This window comes from Stegostoma tigrinum, chromosome 16 (genome assembly GCF_030684315.1).
Source record: "Stegostoma tigrinum isolate sSteTig4 chromosome 16, sSteTig4.hap1, whole genome shotgun sequence".
NCBI lineage: Eukaryota > Metazoa > Chordata > Chondrichthyes > Orectolobiformes > Stegostomatidae > Stegostoma > Stegostoma tigrinum.
The window spans coordinates 15,425,243-15,448,626 of NC_081369.1; the positions used below are offsets into that span (position 1 = coordinate 15,425,243).

The window sequence follows — 23,384 nt, forward strand, 5'->3', positions numbered from 1 at the left end:
AGCATATTTGCTCTGCATGCATATGTATGGAAATGCATCATGTCCTCGCATTGGGAGTGGAGTGCAGTCTGACTGACGATGTCGAGGAGAATTCAATTCTGTCAGATACGTTAAGAGTGCTAACATCAAGGTCCGCAACACTGAGCCACGGTAAACTGGAAACATGTTTCTGTGGATACAGCTCACCCCAGTGTTTGTATTCCTGGCTACGGTCTCAATTTCCTGTGTTCATGGATCCTCACCTTCATCCGTTCCCAACACGGGGATTATCTGCAGATTTACCGAGGAAGCGGGGCTAGTATGTAAGTTCCTAACCTTCGGGAGCAAAGAGAGCTTCAAAGCGACAGCCTTCCAACCACCCCTTGCCCGATAATGACCCGACCTGAACGTTTATCGTGGACCATGTTGAAAGAAGCCCCAGAGCTTTGCAGATGAATTGAGGCGCTTGTTATCCCTGAGAATGTGGTGCATGGAAATTTACCGCTGAGCTCCGCGACACTGCAGTGCATTCAACTTACTTCGAGAACCCTTCCAGCCTATTTTTCCATACCTCTGCCTTTGTGTAAAGTGAAAGAATTTCCTTATTTCAGAATGTTCACTAAAGATTGGCAGCCACTTACTGCCAGCTAAATTTATTTTTCAATGTACAGATGGGGTCTTGAGATCGGGAGTAGGTCACCCGCTGCTGTGCCAAACGTATCCAACTTTCCAGAGACAGGGGACAGTCTTAATTCATTCACAGTCACTGCTGGCCAGGCAAGAATTTATTGCACATCCCTAATTGGCCAGAGGGCTGTTAAGTGTCTACAGTAACTTGTGGTCCAAGTAAGGGAAGGACAGCAGACTTCCTTCTCTGAGGATATTAGTGAACTAGATGGGTGTTCCCCCCAACCCCAACCCTCAGCCCAGTAATGGGTTCATATTGAATTCAGATTCCACCATCTACTATAGCAGGATTTAGAGCCAGCGCCCCAGAATATTATCTGGATCGCTTTATTTATAGTCTGGCTATAATAGCAATAGACCACCCCTCCTGTTGAATTACTGTTTAATTTTTTTGATGCACAAGTTTATATTGTAAATGTTGCTGCCTGGCTAAAGCCTGTTTTATACTGTGTTAGGAATAGTTCTAGTTTGAGAGTTTGCTGTTAAAATGTGTTTCCCTTATGTTGCTGAATGTCACACAATTCTCCAGCTGATTGGAATAAATCATTGTGGCAAAGCTTTTTTCAATGAAGCTGCTTGGTGTTTCCTTTCCAGAGCTTTTATTGGCACAATTTTTATGATCAGAGTGTTCCAACCGGGACAATATTCCAAATAATTTAACAAAACTTTCAAACTCTGTGTTTTCCAGTCAACCAGGAAACCAGTGATGTAATTCAGGCCACGTTTCGACATGCATCATTCCCAAACATAGAAGGGGAGGCATCCATTCTGCTTTTAGGCTCAGTTTCATACAGTTTTAAAAAGTAAGCTTTTTGAATTGCTTTTAAGCTCTCAGCCTGCATTCAGCTGTCTGTAAATTGACTTTAGTAATTGCAAATTTTGATGAATTGTTTCACAACGGTTAGCAAACCATCCTGCATGAGATTCTGCAGCTCTGACCGCCATGAGCCATTGAAATTAGTGATTCGAAGTACAGTGCTATTCTCAGAGAAACAAACCACAAGAGTGCAAATATTCCTTTCAACTAGTTTTTGCCTAGTCTATTTTTTTTCCACAGATGTTCTGAGTGGAGTCTTCATTTTCTGTTTTAATCCTAATATGTACAAATTCTATAAATGATTACCATCACATTATCTCCTGACCTTTCCCTTACGTGGAAACTTTACGTTTTATCAGTCCCTCCTGAGGGTGGCTAGGGAAGAATGGAGTGGGAAAAATTAAGCATTGCTGTTAATATCTTTCTACCCTTCAATCACCCTCCTTTAAATGTATTAATTTATCTCCTTTTTAAAGATGTCAACTGCTTGCAGATTTGTAATTTCACCACTTACTGTTAGGAGTTTCTCTCTGCACTCTCACTGCAGTTCCCAACAACCTTTAGTTTGTGTTGTTCTCCTTGGGTTCAAGATTGAAACCAAAAGTGTGAAGTGACTGGAATGGGATCTACCAGTGTGAAGGTCCCCTTGTACCAGAAGGATATAGGCAGCTTTGCCGACTAAACAAACCTGACTGCTGCAATAACTGGGTGGATGCTACATAGTGAAATCATTTATTTCAGGCCAAAGTAGCAATTTATATTTATGCCAGATGTATCTTTGGCTTTCAACAGCAGTGCCATCACTGAATGCCCCACCCTCAGCATCCTGCGGACAATCCTGATTAGAAACCTAATTGGGTCAACCAATGATTGGCACCTTACCCACCATCCTTCACCACCTCATAGAGTGCCAGCAGTGTCTACCACCTCCATGATGTGTTGAAGTGGTTCACCCAGGTTCGTCTGATACCATCTTCCAAACCTGGAACATCTACCACTTGGAAGATCAAGGGGAGTAGCTGAACAGCAGCACCACCACCTGGAAGTTTTCCTCCTGCACAAACTCCATTCTGACTAGGAATTATATCACCCACTGTCTCTGGGTGAAAATCCCAGAACTCCCTTCTTTACAACACTATGTGTGTACCGAAGCAGGTGGATTGCAGTGTCTCAAGAAGGCAGTCCACTTCTGCTTTCACAAGAGTGGTCAGTGACAGACCTTGCTATTGATACACACATCCCATGCAAGAACAAAAAATATGCAGACAGACAATGATATGCAATGCAAGATATTTCACTGTGTAGTTTGCAGTTCTTTTTCGCACACTCATATCCTCATGAAGGTCCTTTAAGCCCATTCTGTCAATGAATTACCTTGGCTGTATAGGCATTGTTATTTTGTAGTCAAACATGGCAGTCAGTCTGTGTAAGACAAAGTTACATTAATTGCAATGAGATAAACAACTGATTAAATTGATTTTAGTTGGGATTGGCCAATGTTAGATAGGCGAACACCACTGCTCTTCATATATTCTCCTAGAGTCTTCTATCATTAGTCTGAGAGGGCAGATCGGTTTGTCCAAACTGGTTACTTGCTTTTATTTACACCACCCTTGTTTAAATCAGTCAATAAATGCACAGCACCTCTGTTACTGCCAAATGCAAAGTTGGAATGTGATCAGTGTGCCAGGTAAATATTTTTAGTCGGCCTGTTCAGAGATGTTATTACACACCTTTGGGGCAGGTGGGACTTGAGCGCAGACCTTTTGGCTCAGAGCTAGGGATACTACCACTGTGACACAAAATCCTTCCCTCAGAGTGAGGGAGACTGTGCCACAGGAGCCCTTGAGGTACAGCAGGAATTGCAGGAATCATTAGCTTGAAACTTTTTAGATGCCATTACCTCCAAACTTAATAACCTCTAGATCTTTTAGAGAAAGCTGGGCATCACAGGAGTGAAGGGCCTTATCAGCCCCTCCAACTCCATTCTGATTTAATCCCTTCCCTCTCTCCCTGGCATTTCCCTCATCTTTGCTGTTCTTGCAAGGCTTTGCATGTAAATCTATTCATTCAAAATATGAGTGATTTAGTGGTGATGGATAATATCGATGTAAAGTACCATGGGTGATTTGGTGATAGGAAAAAATGTTCAGTTGTATGTGAAAACACTTCTGGATATAAAGGGAGAAAAAGGGAATAGCCTCTAACTGCTGTTCGGTTACAGCTTACATTAATTACTCAGTGCTGACTGTAACATAGTAACATCTCATTACAGTACAGGCATGACCTCCAGCACTCACCCTAGAAAGTGTACTTTACTCTGTTATATTTCAGTTTTCTGCAAACACTTACATGAAGTATACGCTCCAAGCTCCAAAGTCAATATGGACTTCCACAAAACAATCATGATCATCTATTTCTTCTATACTTAACTGTAACAGTTTACCATTAAATTTGTTACAGTTCTTTTCAATATCACCATTATTGAAGATATAGGGGTTAACTTAGTCTGCATGCTAAAGTCCTGGAGCGCAGCTTGTACAGATATTAGGGTGTCACAGATATTGGGGTGTTGCGAAACCAAGGTTGACCGAGCTGAATTTTGTAGTTTTTTTTAAACACTTTATAGGAGCAAATTACTGCAGATGCTGGAATCTTTACTGAAAACAACAAATGCTGGCGATCGTAGTAGGTCAGGCAGCTTCTATGGAGAGATAACAAGCTAACATTTTGAGTCTATATGACTCTTCATCAGAGTTGATGTGAAGTGTGGAGGGGGCAGCGTTTATGCAATAGTTGTGGGGTGTAGAGAGTGGAGTGCTGGGGAGAAAGGACATTGATAATTCGGAATAAATGATCAGAATGTGAGAATGGCAGAACAATGGTGTGTGTAACTGCCAGGCTGGAAAGAACAGTCTGTCCCACTGGGGTAGGGGGAGGGGAGTGAGCACATGGTGTCAGAGAATTTAGCAAGTAAAGCTGAAAGAATGGGAAGAAATGGGAGGTGGTTCAAGATTTGAAGGTGTTGAACTCAATATTAAGTCCAGATGGTTGTAAAAAGCCTAGTCTGAAGATAAGATGTTCCTCTAGTTTGCACTGTGATTCACTGGTATATTGACAACTGTTTTAGTGTCACTTCATGCTCCCCCCAGGACCTTGAAAAATTTGTTCATGGCACACTGATCTTTACCTTGTAGAGGCTGAATGCCAGCTCTCGGACACTTCTTCCTACCTCCTCCTGGACCATTACCTCACATCTGAACATTAAGACGTTGTTGCCAGGTCTGTCACCAACCTCATTACCTCTGGAGATCTTCCCCACCCCACTACCTCCAACCTTATAGTCTCCCAACCCTGAACAGCCCACTTCTACCTGCTTCCCACTTATTTCCTCCTAAGTTAACTCCATCTTCTCTCCACCTGTCCAGACCCTGCACCTACATCGTGATTCCTCTGATGCCTGCCATTGTATTGACAACTTCCAGTTCCCTGGCCGTAACTGCCTCCTGTTTACTGTGGCGTTCAATCCCTCTGTACCTCCAATAGCCGCCAGAATTGCATGAGAGCTCTTGGCTTCTTCCTCGACCACTGGTCTGAACAATCCCCATCTACCACCACTCTATTCCACCTGGCTGATCTTGTTCTCTCACTGAATAATTTCTCCTTTAATTCATCTCACTTCTGCCAGGTCAAAGGAGTGGTTATGGGCACCCTCATGGCTCCCAGTTATGCCTGGCTCTTTATGGGGTATGTGCAACAATCCTTATTTCAGTCCCACATTTCTTTTCTCTGGATATTGAAAACTGTTTTGGGGCCACTTCATGCTCCCACCTGCACCTTGAAAAATTTGTTCATTTGGCCTCCAATTTTCACCCCTCTATAACTTTCATATTGCTCATTTCTGACACTTCCTTCCCATGCTTTTCTGTCTCCATTTCAGGGAATTAACTTCCACTGCCATCCACTACAAAACTACTGACTCCCATTGCTAACTTCACAACAGTTCACCACACCCCACATCTTACAAGGACTCCATCCCATTCTCCTAGTTCCTTCACCTACGTCGCATCTGTTCGGATGATGCCATCTTCCAAAGCAGAGCTGCTGACATGGTTTACTTATTCCATAACTGTGGTTTCACACCCACTGTTATTGGCAGGGCCCTCAACCACATCTGACCAGTCACCCATGCTTCCACCCTTGCCCCTCCCCATCACTCACAACAGCGTAATCAGGTTCCCCTTGTCTTCACTTTTCCTCCCACAGCCTACGCATTCAAAGTATCATTCTCAGCCATTTCAGACAGCTCTAGCAGAACACCAGCACCAAACTCATCTTCCCCTCAGTCACCCTGTCTGCCTTTTGCAGGGATCGTCCCCTCCAGGACACCCGAGGCCCTTCATTGACCACTAACACCACCTCACCTCCCCATGCAAGCGCAGAAGATGCAACACCTGCCCCGTCAGCTCCTTAAACAGTCTTTCCAGGTGAAGCAGCATTTCACCTGTACCTTTTCCAATCTTGTGTATTGTATTTGCTGCACCTGATGTGGCCAACTCTGCTAACTGCAGACTAGGTGACTGCTTTGCAGAACACCTCCGGTCCATGTGCAAGCAGGATCCTGACCTTCGTGTAGCTGGTGATTTTAACACGGCGTCCTGCTCACGTGCCCATGAGTCTTTCCTCGGCATGCTGCAGTGTTTCCAGTGAATCGCAGCACAAACTGGAGGAACAAATTCTCACCTTCACAATAGGCATTTTACAGCCTTCTGGACTTCATTTTGTGTTCAACACCTTCAAATTGTGAACCAACTCCCATTTTTCCCCTTTCTTTTAGCTTTACTTGCTACATTCTCAGTCATCCTGTCCTCTCTCTCCTAACCTGCAGCTCAGTGGCACTGCCTGTTCTTTCTAGTCAGCCAGTTCAAGGAAGGGTCCAGTTCTGAGGAAGGGTCACTGGACCCGAAACGTTAACTGTGGTTGTTCTTCACAGATGTTGCCAGACCTGCTGAACTCTTCCAGCAACTTCTGTTTTTGTTCCGGGCGGTTAGACACACCATAGTTCTGCCATCCTCACTATCTGATCACTTACACTGAGCTGTCAACATCCCTTCTCCCCCTGCACTCTACACTCCACCCCACTGCCCCACCCCTCCACTGTTGCTTAAATGTTGCTGCCTCCACACTTCACATCAGCTCTGATGAAGAGTCATCTAGACTCAGAATGTCAGCTTGCCGTCACTCCATGGATGCTGCCTGACCTGCTGCAATCTTTGGCATTTGTTGCTGTCAGTTCTTTCCAACTCTTTCATCTGCGCCAACCTGTAACTGTTTTGGACTGAACATCAGTGGCTATTGCATGTCCTCTGAATCAAACACATGTCTTGCCCCAGTGTAACATGGCATAAAGTTCTAAATGTTCCATAAAAAGGACACTGAAACTTGCATATGATGTTGTCAGTTAAACTATATTTGTTTACCAAATCATGCTTCTGTATGTGTTTTCTGAGTTTGCAGATAAACAACATGTCTGTTGAAAAGAGTGACGTTGACCTCAGTAATGAGAAAGGAATCCTGATCGCTATCCAAAATGTGGCTGCTGCTTTCAAGGGAACAATGGACTACACATACTCCAGCTGGCTGCAAGTATTCCATTTTTACTGAGCAATTTCTGTGTTTGGAGTTATAGTGAGACAAAAATAAATAAAAATATATGGCTTTCTGCAACAGTAATTTGTTGATTCTATACCTTTTCCTCTCTGCCTGGCCCATCCTACCATTCCATTACCCAATGACGAGGTACAGAAGTGAGCCACTGAGTTACTTACTTAGTACTTATCCACTACTTATATAACAAGATGAGAGAGGGTGGGAAAACGTCTCTGCCATTAGTCGAGTGCTCAAGGCCATGGTAATGGATTAAGGAAATGTTAGAAAACTGCATAGGAAGTAGGAGCAGGAGTAGGCCTTTTGGCCCTCCAAGTCTGCTCTGCCAATCAATATGATCATGGCTGATCATCCAACTCAGAGTGTCCTGTTCACACTTTCTCCCTGTACCTTCAGAGTTTTTTTCCCCAAGAGGTATATCTAACTCCATCATGAAAACATTCAAAGCTTTGGCCTCAACCATTTTCTGTGGCAGAGGTTTGCACAGGCTCCTCAATGCCTGGGTGAAAATTCTTGCTGGAGAGGTGGAGGCACTGTTTATTATTTCTGTAATGGTGACCTGTGATGTGATGATGCCTGTTAGTATGAACTGGGGGCAGGATTTATTGAAGCCTTTAGAAGTGAGCGAATACGGTCCTTGTCACCTTCCTGACTCCCTCTAATAAAGACAAAGCTGCGGAAAGTCAATGGGCTTTCTGCCTGGAGGCCAACTGAGCCCCTTAGGTAACCAATCAATGACCACAACAGACAACCTGTGATCCACAGAGACCCCACCCCAAGTGGCCGTCTTATGAGGAGAGATTGAAAAGTTTCAGTCTGTACTCTTTGGAATTTAGAAGAACGAGAGTCAGCCTTATACAAGGGTACAAGATTCTTAGGGGACTAGACAGGGTAGATGTGAGGAGGTTAATTTCCCTTGTGAGAGAATCTAGGACCAGAGGGCATTATCTCAGAGTAAGGGGTTAAACATTTAAGGGAGAGATGGGGAGGAATCTCATCTTTGACAGGGTAATGAATCAGTGGAATTCTTTACTGCAGAGGGCAGTTGAGGTTGGATCATTCAGATGAACAATCCAGCATTCAGAGATGTATTGACAGCTTTTTAATCAAGAGTTATAGGGAAAAGGCAGGAAGTGGAGTTGAGGATAAGCGAATCAACCGTGATCTCATTGAGTGACGGAACAGACATGATCGGCTGAATGGTCTACTTCTGCTCTGTTGACTCCTTTGCCTCAACCCCCCACCCCCTGAATCCTCCATAAAAACCCTTCACACTCTGTGTTGCCTCACTGGTCCTGTGAGCCCTGTGCACCTGTCTTAGATCTAGGGCTGCCCTCCATCTTTGGAACTGGCTGCAATCCCAGCAGAGACCAGCAGCCGTGCTGGAACTGCTGAAATGGAATGTTTCCACACAGCTGGATTGCTGCCCTTAAAGGGATAGAAGCTCTGAAGCTAAGCAGTTAACTAATGACCAATGAGTCGGTTTGGAGTTTTTGAGAATGGTTGCTGCAGAATTGCCCCTTGCTGGCCTGTGGTAGGAGCCAATGTTCCACACGTTAAATTCAGCTCTATGTTCTGATTTTGTGTGTACGGCGCTCTGGGAAATAAAGTTGTCAAGGTCTAGTCTAGCGCTTTAAGGATGACTTCCTTCAAATAGATAGACATCTTTGTAAAATGAAATTGAATCAACATAAAGAGAAGAGCTGCCTATTAAATGGACTGTAGAAATCACATGTTTCAACCTGGCATTCTGTCATATTACTCAGTATCGAGTGTGCAGTGTAGTGAATAATCTTGTGGATTCAGTGATGCGTGAACAGGTAGGTGATGAGATGTTTAAGTATCAACTTTTAGGAAAGGGTTAAATTGGGTCAATAGCAGCTGTCAAGTTAGTCCTGATTGGCTGGTAGCAGTAATCTTTTAAGATAATAAAGACTATAAACTATTAAGTAATTGTTTGAGAGAGCAATTGGATTGTCCTTCCCTCATAAAGGTCAAGCATTCATACTGAATTCTGGCCAATGTAAATCCAAGTTTAGAATGCGTGTTATTTAGCCTGTTGGTATTATTGAAGACTCTGGCATGGAGAGTTCACCAAAGACATTGCACTGCTGCATAATTAAAGAGGTAAACCTTATCATTAACCCCAGTTTCTCACATCTGACGGGCTCAGCATCAACAACTCAGTGATGATCCTAAGGTGCAACTAGATGAAAACTCATGAACACAGAGCTTGTTAAAACAGCTGCTATTCCTCCTTTTTAAAAGTAAAATTATATGGTAAACATTTAATAAATGACAATGCTTGGCCATGTCTGCTTTTCTGGTGTAAAACAGACACACGCAGTGGTGAGGTAATTAGCAACAGATGGCCCGCATCCACTTACACAAGCGTTCATTCACTTGCCAGAACCATTACCTATGGGGCTTTAGATATTGTGTCATTTACTTCCATCATGCCTGCTTTCTGTCCCTGTTTTGGCAAAGATTGTGAAATGGCCATATGGACCCCAGAAACAGCCTGAAACCAAATTCTACCCCTCCGCCTTTAAGCATTCAGTGTAAGTACTTTTTAATCAGTTAGTTGTTAGTAAGTACTTTTTACTTCTTAATTACTTTAATTACTACTTTTTAATTAGTTAGTCTTAGTTGCATTGTGCTTGTCTTTATTGACGTCTGCAGATTGAAATGTAAAATGATCAGATAACCAATACAAAGCATGACTTTTAAGGCTCTTAGGTTCGGGATACTGGTGAAATTAATTTGCATAATTTGTATACTCTTGAAGAAATGTTGATGAAATTGAGTTTGCTGTGTCCTGATGGGTAGCTAAATGCTAATGTTATCCTTTGGGGTAATTTTGTAGCAAGGTTTACGCAGTGGGATTACATCCATCAGAGAGCTGGCTGTCTGAATGTCTTGGACTGTGATTTAATATGTCTCAGGATTTTTCAATATTTTTTCTTAGGTTACATTTAAATCATTCACTCGATTTTGAAATTCAGTCACAGACAGATGTTAATCTTGCTCTAAGTTTAGGTGAGTGTGATGTTATGTTCTATAAAATCACATCTTACATTCATGCTGTTATGTCATTCGTTGAAAATACTCTACCAGTTCTTTCTAATGTTGATGTGAGTTTCGCCTCCTGTCTAAACCTTGTTTTCTACATCAATGTATTAGTCCAACTTAGCTCTTTTTTACAGGGAAATTGCTTTTCAAATTCATCTTCACACATCCTTAATCTCCCGGTCTCCATAAATCCTCAGCCTTTTAAATACACACGCACCATTGTGAGTCAGAGATTAGGCCAGGGTTCGGTACAGTGATAGAATTACCATGAGCTTTGTGATGGACAGAGCCTGGCCGACCCATCACTAGGTCTAAAGTATTGGAGAGCAAGAGGTGTTGTGGAGCCAAGCAAACACAATGAAGAATGCATTGTAAGGGTGGAGGTTGCTGGAGAAATGATTGTTGGGTTGGGACTGTAGAAGGGGAATTTTGAATGTACGATTGATATATTAGAAGAGAAGGCTCTGAGGAAGTTTTTCATGGTTGGGAGAGAGAAAATAAAACAAAGGAAGATGAGGAATTTGAGACCAAAGGCTGAACCTTTGGTGCTGTTATTAGCGGAGAAAATAGGGTGAGGGCTGTAATGTAGAAGCGTAGTAACAAAGCTTGTGTACCAGTTGAGAGAAGAGTATGCAAGTCTCAGAGAGGTGGTGAGAGGGTGTCCAGAATGGTGAATGTCAACAGGTCTCAGCTTAGGTAAGGTTTGAAATAGTGGAGCTTTATGACGATGGCTGATTGAAAAAAAAGCTGTTAGCAAGTGTTAAAAAAAAAGTATTCGTTGTAAACAAAGTGAACCGAGGATAGCAGTGACTGCCCTTTTCACCTTGAGAGCAGAAATATTCAGAGGTCATAGTGAGTCTGCAATTAGTTTATCTCTAATAAGGATGGGTAGGAGTTGTGCTGCTCCAGACAGAACGTGTGCCTGTTTTGTCTCTCCTGGATATGGTTCATTCTTGATAATTGTGATACTGTGGCTGATCACGAGGCACACAATTAACAAAGGTTGATCCATTATTTGTATGTAAACATTATATTGTGAATAACCTCGAGATACCTTTGTCTGACTATGTGATTCAGCAGTTGTCTGTAACTTTACCATGAATATGGAAAAAAAACCTATGGGATGTTATATTTTGGATGCCTTGTCAAAAGCTCTCAGTCTTAACTTACAGACAATAAAATGCAGCTGGATCCTGTATAATTCCTGACACGATACTGTACATGAACTTTTGTTTTCTTACAGCCTGTAACAATGGGCGAATTGCTGTAACCATCTCCGATTGTCTGCTGAACTTCGACAAGTTAGCACTGAAACTACAGAGGCACAAAGAGTAAGTCAAAGCCTCTGTGCCAATGGAAAGACCTGGCATTGTTCAATAATCTCACAAAATAGCGTAGAATCCATGAAGGATCCCGAGAATTGTCTTGCAAGCGTCACCCTTAGCATCTGTTATGCTTACAATACCCTATTGAAGGGGGCTTTTATTCTAAGTGTGTCACCCTTTTCAGTTATAGAGTCATAGAGATGTACAGCACAGAAACAGACCCTTTGGCCCAACTCATCCTTGCTGACCAGATATCCTAAATTAATCTAGTCCCATTTGCCAGCATTTGGCCCATATCTCTCTAAACCCTCCCAGTTCATAGACACATCCAGATCCCCTTTAAATGTTCTAATTGTACCAGCCTCCATCACTTTCGCTGGCAGTTCTTTCCATATATGCACAACCTTCTGCATGAAAAAGTTGTCCCTTAGGTCCCTTTTAAATCTTTCCCCTCCCACCTTAAAACTATGCCCTCTAGTTTTGGACTTCTCTATCTTGAGGAAAAAGACCTTGGCTATTTACCGTATCTACGCCCCTCATAATTTTATAAAACTTTATAATATCACCCGTCAGACTGTACTCTAGGGAGAATAGCCCCACCCTTTTCAGGCTCTCCCTCAAACCCTCCAACCCTTGGCTTATAGCTAGAGAAGTACCACAACTACTCGTTATATTGAAAACCTGTCCTATTATTCTGAGATAACAAGGTGTAGAGCTGGATGAACACAGCAGGCCAAGTAGCATCAGAGGAGCAGGAAGGCTGACGTTTCGGGCCTAGACCCTTCTATTATTCTGATGTACTTGTGTAAGATATGAATTGATTGATTAACATGCAAAACGATACTTGTCACTGTATCTCAGTGCATGTGAAATGACAGGAGTTGTAACTAGATGCTATGGTGGTACAGATCCTTTTCGCTTGCTCTGTAGGTGGTGGGATAGCACCCTTCGTTAAAACATTTTGTTTTCTCACAGTCAGTTCTGAGTAATAGGTCTGGCTATGCTCCATAGACAGTTGTAATGGGGTCAATTTTAACCTAACCATAGTCTTTTGCAATGCACAGGTGCAGAGCTGTTTTTACATACAGTCTTTTTTCAAAAAATCTCTTGATGGACGAGATATAAAACTACTATTCCACCTGATCCTGAGGGTTTCCTTTCCCGCTAATAAAAAGATCCCCAAAGATCTCACGGTTCGACAGAGTGTTCACAGGTATACATGAAGTGTCCTTGCCCCGAACCTTAAAGTACCACTTGTTCTATGGTCAATTTTAAAACCGGCTGTTGCATTAAAGAGATTCTGTTTTCAATTTAAAGCAGTTGTCAAACATATTTGTGTGGAATACCATTGTTTTAATACTCGGTAAAGATCCTGTATGTATTCACAAATGGCAGGGAATCATTTTGCCTTTGAGAGTGAATCATAGTATCGAGGTACATTTTGTAATCATTGAAGAAATATTCACTTGTTTCCATTCATTGTATCAATGCAGTCCAGGCATAGTTGGCTACATTGGTGTAAAATATCAGGGAATTTAAGCAGCTCATTTAATGCTCATTTAAAAAGTCACTTCAGCTGAAGCAGACCAAGCTCAAGAGCAAAACTAGCCACATGTTCAGGTTGGAATAGTGAAATCCCACCTGTCATGAGGCCGCTGTGCCTGCAGTAATTCTGGTGAGCAAGGCCAACAAGGGTGGGGAGGGAGGACAGGGCCCAGGGAGCAGGGCCGAAGGCCTGGCGGCTGGTTGTCAGGCTGCAACACAGCAGGGCGGAAGAGAAGAGCACGACAGGGAGGATGAGGGGCTGGAAAGATGAGAGAGGAGCTGAAAAAATGGAAATGAAGAGGATTGACAGCCTTTGAAAGGGGAATAGGGTCCACAAACAATGGAAGAACTCTGAAAACAGAGAGAGGAGCTGTGAAGGGGAGAAAATACTTTTCAACTTTTCAAGAAAAGAATGCTTACCTAAATGGGAAGATTTAAACTGAAGTGATGATTGCCTTGTAAGTGTATGCGGAGTCTCTAGATTTTTGCTGCAGTGTTCAGGAGGTACAAAATGGGGGAAGAAAGTACATTGGATGCTATTGTATGAACACTGTCAATTGTATGAATTCATGTTGGACAGTTTTATTTCAGAAAGAAAGACATTTATGTTGAATCATATCTTAAAATGTCTTACATACAGTCATTTACTGGAGGTGCAGATGCTGTGTCTGAGACAAATTTACAATGTTTTAGCTATAGCCTCACCAATCTGCATACAGTGTGCTCTGGCCGATGACTTTTTTGAATGTAGAAGTTGGTGGGTTTTTTCTAATGCACTTATTTTTAACTGAATTCTGTTTCCTCGCACCAATTTATATACTGTGGTGTCCAAGATATTAATGCTTTTCTTGCATCGTAAAGCTTTAAGTTTAATGGAGCAATGATGATTACTGGAAAATTGATGAAATATTCGAATCCTGCTTCTGTGTGAGTACAAAGCAACATGGGCACAGAATTGGCTGAATGATATGAAACAGAAAATAATGGTTTATTTTGGGCTTACACAAGGTTTTTAGTGGCGTTTCCTGGGGGTCAGAGTTAGAACTGATATATAGAAAAGATCTAGCCTTTTGGGTACAGGGCACAATTTCAAGATGGATAATATTTTGAAAATATTGTAAACTGTGAAGAAGATAGTTTAGAACTTCAAAAGGACATAGAAATGTTGATGGAGTGAGTAGATAAATGGCAGATGAATTTCAATTGGGCGAAATGCAAAGTAATTAATTTTGATAGGAAGAGCACAGGAGACAATATAAAATAAAGTTTCAAATCTGAAGGGGGTGCAAGAGCAGAGGGACCTGGGTATATAAACGCAAAAATCATTAAAGACGGGAGGACAATTTGAGAGAAAAGTACACGATATCCCAAGCTTTATTGATAGGGGCAGGGTGTGCAAGAGCAAGGGGGTTATGTTGAACTTGTATAACACACTAGTTTGCCCTCAGCTGGAGTATTGTGTCTGTTGGAGAGAGAGCAGAAGAGATTTCCACATACAGCTCCAATGATAAAGAGTATTATTTATGAACTTAGGCTGGATTGTGGCATGGTTTTCTTTAGACACGAAAAGGCTGAGAGGAGAATTGATTCCTCAGATTTGACCTGTTCAAAATCATGAGAGGTCTGGACAGAGTAAATGAGGAGAAACTTTTGCCACTCATGAAAGGATCGAGAGACCACAAATTTAAAATAATTAATGAAAGTAATTTGAGGAAGTATCTTGAGTGGTTAGGAACACCCTGCCTAAGAGTAGGATGAAGGCATGTTCAATTAAACCATTCAAAAGTGATGAAATTATTATTTGAAAAAGAACACCATGAAGGATTAGGGAGTGAGACTTACACTGATGGTTGCAGAAGTGCAAAGAATGGCATTAAGTGAGATGCTCGTCTGGAGAGCTGACAATGGGCTGAATGGTCTGTTCCTGCCTGTAACAATTCTTTAATTCTAAGGAGAATTGATTGAGTTGGAGTCAGGACCTTGCTCTATCTCAGGGGATAACCATGGGAATGTCAGCAGGGGAAGGAATCATAGAATCTCTGCAGTGTAGAAGTGGGCCAGTGAGCCCATTGAGTCTGCACTGACCCTCCAATGTGCATCCCACCCAGACCTAGCCTAACACTGTAACCCTGGATTCCCCACGGCCAACCTACCTAACCTGCACATCTGTGGACTGTGGGAGGAAACTAGAGCACCCTAGAGGGAGCCTACACGGAAACAGGGAGAAGGTGCAGACCCCACACAGACAGTTGCTCAAGGGTGGAATTGAACCCAGTGCCCTGGTGCTATGAGGCTGCATGGCTAACCACTGAGCCACTGTGCCACTGTAGAAGCAGCCTAGAAGCAGTAGATGTGGTAAGGCCTCCACTGTGTGGCTGTCAATGTCTTTAAACATGTCACCATCTTAGTCTGCAGTCATTTCTTCAAGAGGGCCATAGGTTTTTGCCATTTAGTGCAAGATGGAGCAGAAATGTAGCCTCATTCACAAATAGTTTGGTAAGTGTTCTACACCAAATGCAAGGCGGTAGTGAGTGATTCAAATTATCGACAATCTTAAGGTGTTAGGGCTTCCTGATGAATCAGTGATAGTGGTATTGGTTGCTGCTGGAGGCAAATTATAGCCCAAGCTTTTCTTATTTGTTCTTTTGTTTTTGCATTTACCTGAATTGACTGTAAAACTTCACTTCACGCTCAGGTTGTAAGGGGAGTTGACTTAAATCAATCAATAATGATTATAGTTTGAAGAATTTGATCAATATTGGAAAGGAAAGCTTCTTGCAGAACCATGGGGATAGAGAAGGTGGGAGTGAGGACTAATTCGATAACTTTCTTGCAAAGAGCTGACGCAAACATGATTTTTTTAGATGTCCTCTTTCAGTGATTTTGAGCGTAGAGAAACCTCTGCCTGTTTCGACATTTGTGTACAGATATTCAATGTCCACTGTAAAAGGATGGCCCTGCAGGTGTGTTTAGAGAGTTCATCACATCTGTTAAGTAATATGTGTCTTTAACGTAAGTAGGATGCTTCTGTGCTAAGGAGTCCCAGTCAATGCTTCATTGAAGCAAGGATAAGTGTACAAGAAATTGCCTTCAGAAAAACAGCTTGAAAACATCTCCATTGCAATATAAAGTACATGTGAATTATACTATCTATTTGTTGTTTGTTCCACTTGTTGTATGGGTGATTCTTTGGAAGTCAGCATCCTGGCATGTTTGTCAGCAATCACATTTTTAAAAAGAAGGCTTGAGGAAAAAGAAACTTGAAGTTGGTGAACCAAATCTAAAGAAAGTGCAACCTTCTTGCAATTAATTTTTAAAACAAATTTGCAGATATCACACTCACTCCCAGTACCTTACCAAATAGTTCAATTGTTCATTTTGGAAACAGAACAAGCAAGATTAATGTATATTAAATCAACAAAACATTTTATAAACTCCAAGTTAAAAGGTTAAACATATATACTGTTTGATATTTATTTTATCTTAATCATCTCATGAAAGAACTCCCCAAAGAAAGCTCAGCACAAAACAGGGTAATTTTACTACTTAACTGTAGCATTTAATAAGGAATGAGGATGAACAGGAGTTTCTGAAAGCCAGAAAACAAGCCTTAAATATAAAAAAACTTCCAGAAAGTCTGAAGATCTCTTGAAAAAAAGAAATTTCTGCATTTTAAATATTTGTCAAATGTAAAAATATTTGATTTACGAAGAAACCAGTCAGTAGCACCGATGAAACTATGAAATGGTTCATTTCATAAAAGTCATATTTAGCGATTTGTTTTCATCATGTTACTTAGAGCTGGATGACCAGTCACCTTTACAAAATGACGAAACGTGAGGCTGGATGAACACAGCAGGCCCAGCAGCATCTCAGGAGCACAAAAGCTGACGTTTCGGGCCTAGACCCTTCATCAGAGAGGGGGATGGGGAGAGGGAACTGGAATAAATAGGGAGAGAGGGGGAGGCGGACCGAAGATGGAGAGTAAAGAAGATAGGTGGAGAGGAGAGTATAGGTGGGGAGGTAGGGAGGGGGTAGGTCAGTCCAGGGAAGACGGACAGGTCAAGGAAGTGGGATGAGGTTAGTAGGTAGGAGATGGAGGTGCGGCTTGGGGTGGGAGGAAGGGATGGGTGAGAGGAAGAACAGGTTAGGGAGGCAGAGACAGGTTGGACTGGTTTTGGGATGCAGTGGGTGGAGGTGAAGAGCTGGGCTGGTTGTGCGGTGCAGTGGGGGGGAGGGGACGAACTGGGCTGGTTTTGGGATGCGGTGGGGGAAGGGGAGATTTTGAAGCTGGTGAAGTCCACATTGATACCATTGGGCTGCAGGGTTCCCAAGCGAAATATGAGTTGCTGTTCCTGCAACCTTCGGGTGGCATCATTGTGGCACTGCAGGAGGCCCATGATGGACATGTCATCTAAAGAATGGGAGGGGGAGTGGAAATAGTTTGCGACTGGGAGGTGCAGTTGTTTATTGCGAACCGAGCGGAGGTGTTCTGCAAAGCGGTCCCCAAGCCTCCGCTTGGTTTCCCCAATGTAGAGGAAGCCACACCGGGTACAGTGGATGCAGCATACCACATTGTCAGATGTGCAGGTGAACCTCTGCTTAATGTGGAAAGTCATCTTGGGGTTGGGATAGGGGTGAGGGAGGAGGTGTGGGGGCAAGTGTAGCATTTCCTGCGGTTGCAGGAGAAGGTGCCGGGTGTGGTGGGGTTGGAGGGCAGTATGGAGTGAACAAGGGAGTCACGGAGAGAGTGGTCTCTCCGGAAAGCAGACAGGGGTGGGGATGGAAAAATGTCTTGGGTGGTGGGGTCGGATTGTAGATGGCGGAAGTGTCAGAGGATGATGCGTTGTATCTGGAGGTTGGTGGGATAGTGTGTGAGAACGAGGGGGATCCTCTTTGGGCGGTTGTGGCGGGGGCGGGGTGTGAGGGATGTGTTGCAGGAAATGGGGGAGACGCGGTCAAGGGCGTTCTCGACCACTGTGGGGGGAAAGTTGCGGTCCTTGAAGAACTTGGACATCTGGGATGTGCGGGAGTGGAATGCCTCATCGTGGGAGCAGATGCGGCGGAGGCGGAGGAATTGGGAATAGGGGATGGAATTTTTGCAGGAGGGTGGGTGGGAGGAGGCCTCATCCACCTAGCCGAACTCGTCCTCACCCTCAACAACTTCTCTTTCGATTCCTCCCACTTCCTACAGACTAAGGGATGGCCATGTGCACCCGCATGGGCCCCAGCTATGCCTGCTTCTTTGTAGGGTACGTGGAACAGTCCCTCTTCCGCACCTACACAGGCCCCAAACCCCACCTCTTCCTCCGTTACATTGATGACTGTATCGGCGCCGCCTCTTGCTCCCCAGAGGAGCTTGAACAGTTCATCCAGTTCACCAACACCTTCCGCCCCAAACTTCAGTTCACCTGGGCCATCTCCAGCACATCCCTCACCTTCCTGGACCTCTCAGTCTCCATCTCAGGCAACCAGCTTGAAACTGACGTCCATTTCAAGCCCACCGACTCCCACAGCTACCTGCAAAAAGTGATTATTAATGATTCATTTTTCTTGAGAATGTGATAGAAAGGCATCTTCTTTGAGTGCTGTGTCCTCTTTGGCATGGACGCACTCACAGTTTTGTGGTGAGGGAGAGTGGCATTGTGGTAATGTCCAAAGAACTGCAGATGCTGTGAATCAGGAACAAAATCAGAAGTTGCTGGAAAAGCTCAGCCGGTCTGGCAGCCTGGTGACCCTTCCTCAGAACCCCTTCTCATTTTTTTCTTCGCAGACGCTGCCAGACCTGCTGATCTTTTCCAGCAACCTCTGGTTTTGTTTCTGTTTGTAGATCGTTTGTAGATGTAGATTAGAAATCCAGAACCTCAGATTAATATTCTGGGACATGGTGGCAGATGGTGGAATTTGAATTCAGCAAAAATTTGGAATTTTGAAAACAAAAACTATTCTAATGACAACAGTGTAACCACTGTTGTAAAAAGCCACCTGGTTTACGATTGAAGGAAATCCGCCATCTGTACCTCGTCTAACTTACAAGATTCGAGACTGTCAGCAATATAGTTAACTTTTACCTGCCTTCTGGACAATAATTGCTAGCCTGACTGGGGACATCCATATTCCATGAACAAAGCTTTTTAGAAGTGAAGAAATAGTGATGTGGTTTCAATTGGATTGGGTGTGACTTGGAGCTTACAGGCAATCCTGATGACACAACTATACCTATGGCCTCTGCTTGTTCCATGAACTACAGATTTATGTAATTCATTTGAAGCTACCTTCTTGTTTTCTTTTGTGTTTCAATGTAAAACTAATCAGTAGCACAGCTTTGTGCTTTAAACAAAAAATGGTTAGTTTATTATATAAGTTTCAGTATTAATGATTGAAGTAAAAAGTGATAAAGTTTGGGGTTTCTATACAAAATGGTCGCTCAACCCAGTATTATCCCAAAACTGGCAAATCATACTTCCATTTTACGCACTGGGTCAGCTAGGCCTAGGACACAGATGCAGGGAAGCCATTGTCACAGAGTTTTCTTTTTAAACATTCAAAATGTTCATTTTAAAGTCTCTTACAATTTCTTCTTACAGTAAATACAGTCTAGTCACAGTATCCACTGAATCCAAAAGGGTAGTCATGTGACTTCTGAGACCCACGTTATAAGGATCTTTGACTATTTTAAAGATGGATTGGTTTTGTTTATAAAATGCACGTTGTATATACACAGACAGAAAGAAAGCATTTGTCATCAGTAACTGGTCACGAGTTCATAGACCGTAAGCAGCCACTTGTTGCTCACCAAATGTCCATTCTTAGACACCCTTTAGTTCCAGCTCACCTTCAATTGAACAAGCAGCTGTATAAACAGCCCTTACAATTTGTGTCAGGTTGCTTGCTTTTAAAAAGTGGTTGTTAAAACAGTGGTTTTCCCCTTTTCAACCACAATCAAAAATACAGAAAAATGAAAGGATACCGTCTTTTCAAGGGCTAGACAGTAAATGTCAATGATGCCCAAATCCCATAAATGACTCTTAAAATGTTATTGTTTTGATCTACTTGTCTTGTTTCTTCATTTTGCTAAACACAATCACTGGTTAATTTTGCAACATCATAATTTACAAGTGATTAAGTAATTAGATTGTTTTCACATGATATTCATCTTGCTGTCTAACCAGGGCCAACTGGATCCAAAAACTCTTCACAGATTTTGTCTCTTTCACTTTGAGACATATTGTTAAAGGACAGGTAAATGTGGTCCTATTTCATTTCAGACAAAATATAGATATTCCTTTCCACTGTTGTTCAAGAATTTTCCAGTTAATGAGTGAGATGATGTGTTTATATGTGCCAAGATTTTTAAATAAAAGCATATGGAGTACCAAATGCGTTTGGCCTCCCTTTCTGATGGATTAGCCACCCTCCATATTAGGTTGAAGGTGACAGTCCCTGCCTGTAGACACCAGGCCTGATGGAAGGTGATGCTCCCTGCCTGTAGACACCAGGCCTGATGGAAGGTGGCACTCCCTGCCTGTAGATACCGGGCCTGTTGGAAGGTGACACACCCTGCCTGTAGATACTGGGCCTGCTGGAGGGTTACGCTGTATCCCTGTAGATGGTGGGCCTGATGGAAGGTGACACTCCCTGCCCGTAGATACCAGGGCTGATGGGAGGTGACACTCCCTGCCTGCAAATACCGGGCCTGATGGGAGGTGACACTCCCCGCCAGTAGACACCGGGCCTGATGGGAGGTGACACTCCCTGCCAGTAGATACCGGGCCTGATGAAAGGTGACATTCTATGCCTGTAGATACCGGGCCTGATGGAAGGTGACGCTCCCTGCCTGTAGATACCAGACCTGATGGAAGGTGATGCTCCCTGCCTGTAGATACCTGGCCTGATGGAAGGTGACGCTCCCTGCCTGTAGACACCGGGCCTGATGGAAGGTTACGCTCCCTGCCTGTAGACACTGGGCCTGATGGAATATGACATATCATATGAGACAAGAAAAGCCTCTTTTTTTTTGTTAGAGAGCAAATCACCTTTAATAGCATTATTATTCCCTGTACAAGTGGCATTTTCATTTCAAGCTAAAGAAAGTCTGCTCTAAAAGGCCTTTAGCTTTTGTTATGAGTCTGTTTTCCCTCTACCCTCCCTCACAAAATAAAGATCATAGGAGAAACAATGATTTTCAGTCTTCACAGGGATTGCCTGGTTAATGAAAAATACCCTTTTAACAGCAGCCTTCCTAATATGCTGTGTAATCTTTGTCTTTTTTTAAGATCTGTGCAGAAATTCACAAAATGGCAAATCAGCTGGCAGACTTCACCCTGTACCAAGCAGGTAAGCGATTACTTTATCAACTACCTAAGCCTACGTGTGGTATCATGATTTCTATAGATTGTTATCCACTTCAAATGTTCCAGCACCTCCAACATCTTCAGCCAATGGCAAAATTCAGCCTCCTGTATCTCCACAGCTTTCAATTCCAGGTTCTTGAAAGCAGAACAGAGAGAGTGGGCATTTTAGGCTCTTTCATGTTAATTGTGCATCCATGGCTTGGCCAGCATTTATTGCCCATTCCTAGTTACCCTTGAGAAGCTGGTGGTGGTGAGTTGCCTTGTGATATAAGTGACATGGTGAACCAGGAAGGAGAGCATCAGACAGGGATGCTGAACGTCCTTACTGGCGTGGAGTGGCAGGATGGTTAAAAAGGAATTTGGCACGCTTGACTTCATTGTTCAGTCCTTTGAGTGGGGAGTTGGGAACTCATGTCATAGTTGTACAAGACATTGATGATGCCTCTTCTGGAATACTATGTCCAGTTCTGGTTGCCCAGTTAGAGGAAAGATGTTAAGCTGGAGGAGGTTCAGAAGAGATTTATCAGGATGTTGCTGGGTATGGAAGATTTGAGTTAAAAAGAAAACCTGGATTGGCTGGGACATTTTTAAACTGGACCACAGGAGGTTGTAGAAGTTTATAAAGTAATGAGGGATATAGATAGAGTTAATGGCCCCCTCCCATTCTTTAGATGACATGTCCATCATGGGCCTCCTGCAGTGCCACAATGATGCCACCCTAAGGTTGCAGGAACAGCAACTCATATTCCACTTGGGAACCCAATGGTATCAATGTGGACTTCACCAGCTTCAAAATCTCCCCGTCCCCCACCGCATCCCAAAACCAGCCCAGTTCGTCCCCTCCCCCCACTGCACCACACAACCAGCCCAGCTCTTCACCTCCACCCACTGCATCCCAAAACCAGTCCAACCTGTCTCTGCCTCCCTAACCTGTTCTTCCTCTCACCCATCCCTTCCTCCCACCCCAAGCCGCACCTCCATCTCCTACCTACTAACCTCATCCCACTTCCTTGACCTGTCCGTCTTCCCTGGACTGACCTACCCCCTCCCTACCTCCCCACCTATACTCTCCTCTCCACCTATTTTCTTTTCTCTCCATCTTCGGTCCGCCTCCCCCTCTCTCCCTATTTATTCCAGAACCCTCACCCCATTCCCCTCTCTGATGAAGGGTCTAGGCCCGAAACGTCAGCTTTTGTGCTCCTGAGATGCTGCTGGGCCTGCTGTGTTCATCCAGACACACATTTCATTATCTTAGAGTTAATGGCATTGTCTTTTCCCTTGGAGGGGGCATTTCAAGACTAGGGGGCACATTTTTATAACAGATAGATTCCCTACAGTGTGGAAACAGGCCCTTCGACCCAGCAAGTCCACACTGCTCCTTGAAGCATCCCACCCAGACCCATCCCCCTATAACACACATCCCTGAACACTATGGGCAATTTAGCATGGTTGATCCACTTAAACGGCACATCTTTGGACTGTGGAGGAAACCGGAGCACCCGAAGGAAACCCACGCAGACACAGGGAGAACATGCAAACTCCACACAGACAGTTACCCAAGGCTGGAATCGAACCTGATTCCCTGGTGCTGTGAGGCTGCAGTGCTAACCACTGAGCCACCATGCCGCCCCGAAGGAGGAGAGAGATTTAAAAGAGACAAGAAGCACATTTTTTACACAGAGGGTGGTTTGTGTGTGGAATGAACATCCTGAGGAAGTGATGGAACCAGCTTCAATTACACCATTTAAAAAATATTTGGATAAGTAGATGAATAGGAAAGCCTTGGAGGGATATGGGCCAGGAACAGGAAGGTGGGACTAGCTTCATTTGGGATTATGTTTGGCATGGACTGGTTGGACTGAAGGGCCTGTTTCGGTGCTGTATGACTCTACAGAATTGTCCACCTGACTTCTGCCTACTGCCTCCATGTAGAGGGTG

General features: G+C 43.5%; 1 protein-coding gene across 4 annotated transcripts in view; it reads left to right on the top strand.

Moving 5' to 3' along the window:
- The window catches only part of cetp (cholesteryl ester transfer protein, plasma), a 42,709-nt gene continuing 19,325 nt past the window's right edge, over positions 1 to 23,384 (top strand). For 2 of the 4 annotated variants that reach the window (XR_009446756.1, XM_048546912.2), the window contains exons 1-8: positions 1 to 302; positions 1,355 to 1,469; positions 6,994 to 7,129; positions 9,638 to 9,711; positions 10,119 to 10,189; positions 11,466 to 11,553; positions 20,265 to 20,334; positions 21,369 to 21,429. Coding sequence is in view for 3 of the 4 variants with exons in the window: in XM_048546912.2 (XP_048402869.1) it covers positions 164 to 302; positions 1,355 to 1,469; positions 6,994 to 7,129; positions 9,638 to 9,711; positions 10,119 to 10,189; positions 11,466 to 11,553; positions 20,265 to 20,334; positions 21,369 to 21,429 (754 nt within the window). In the remaining variant the exon portion in view is untranslated. Of the gene's footprint in view, positions 303 to 1,354; positions 1,470 to 6,993; positions 7,130 to 9,637; positions 9,712 to 10,118; positions 10,190 to 11,465; positions 11,554 to 20,264; positions 20,335 to 21,368; positions 21,430 to 23,384 lie in introns of those variants that run through there. The other 2 variants (XM_048546913.2, XM_048546914.2) reach the window with 2 other exon arrangements.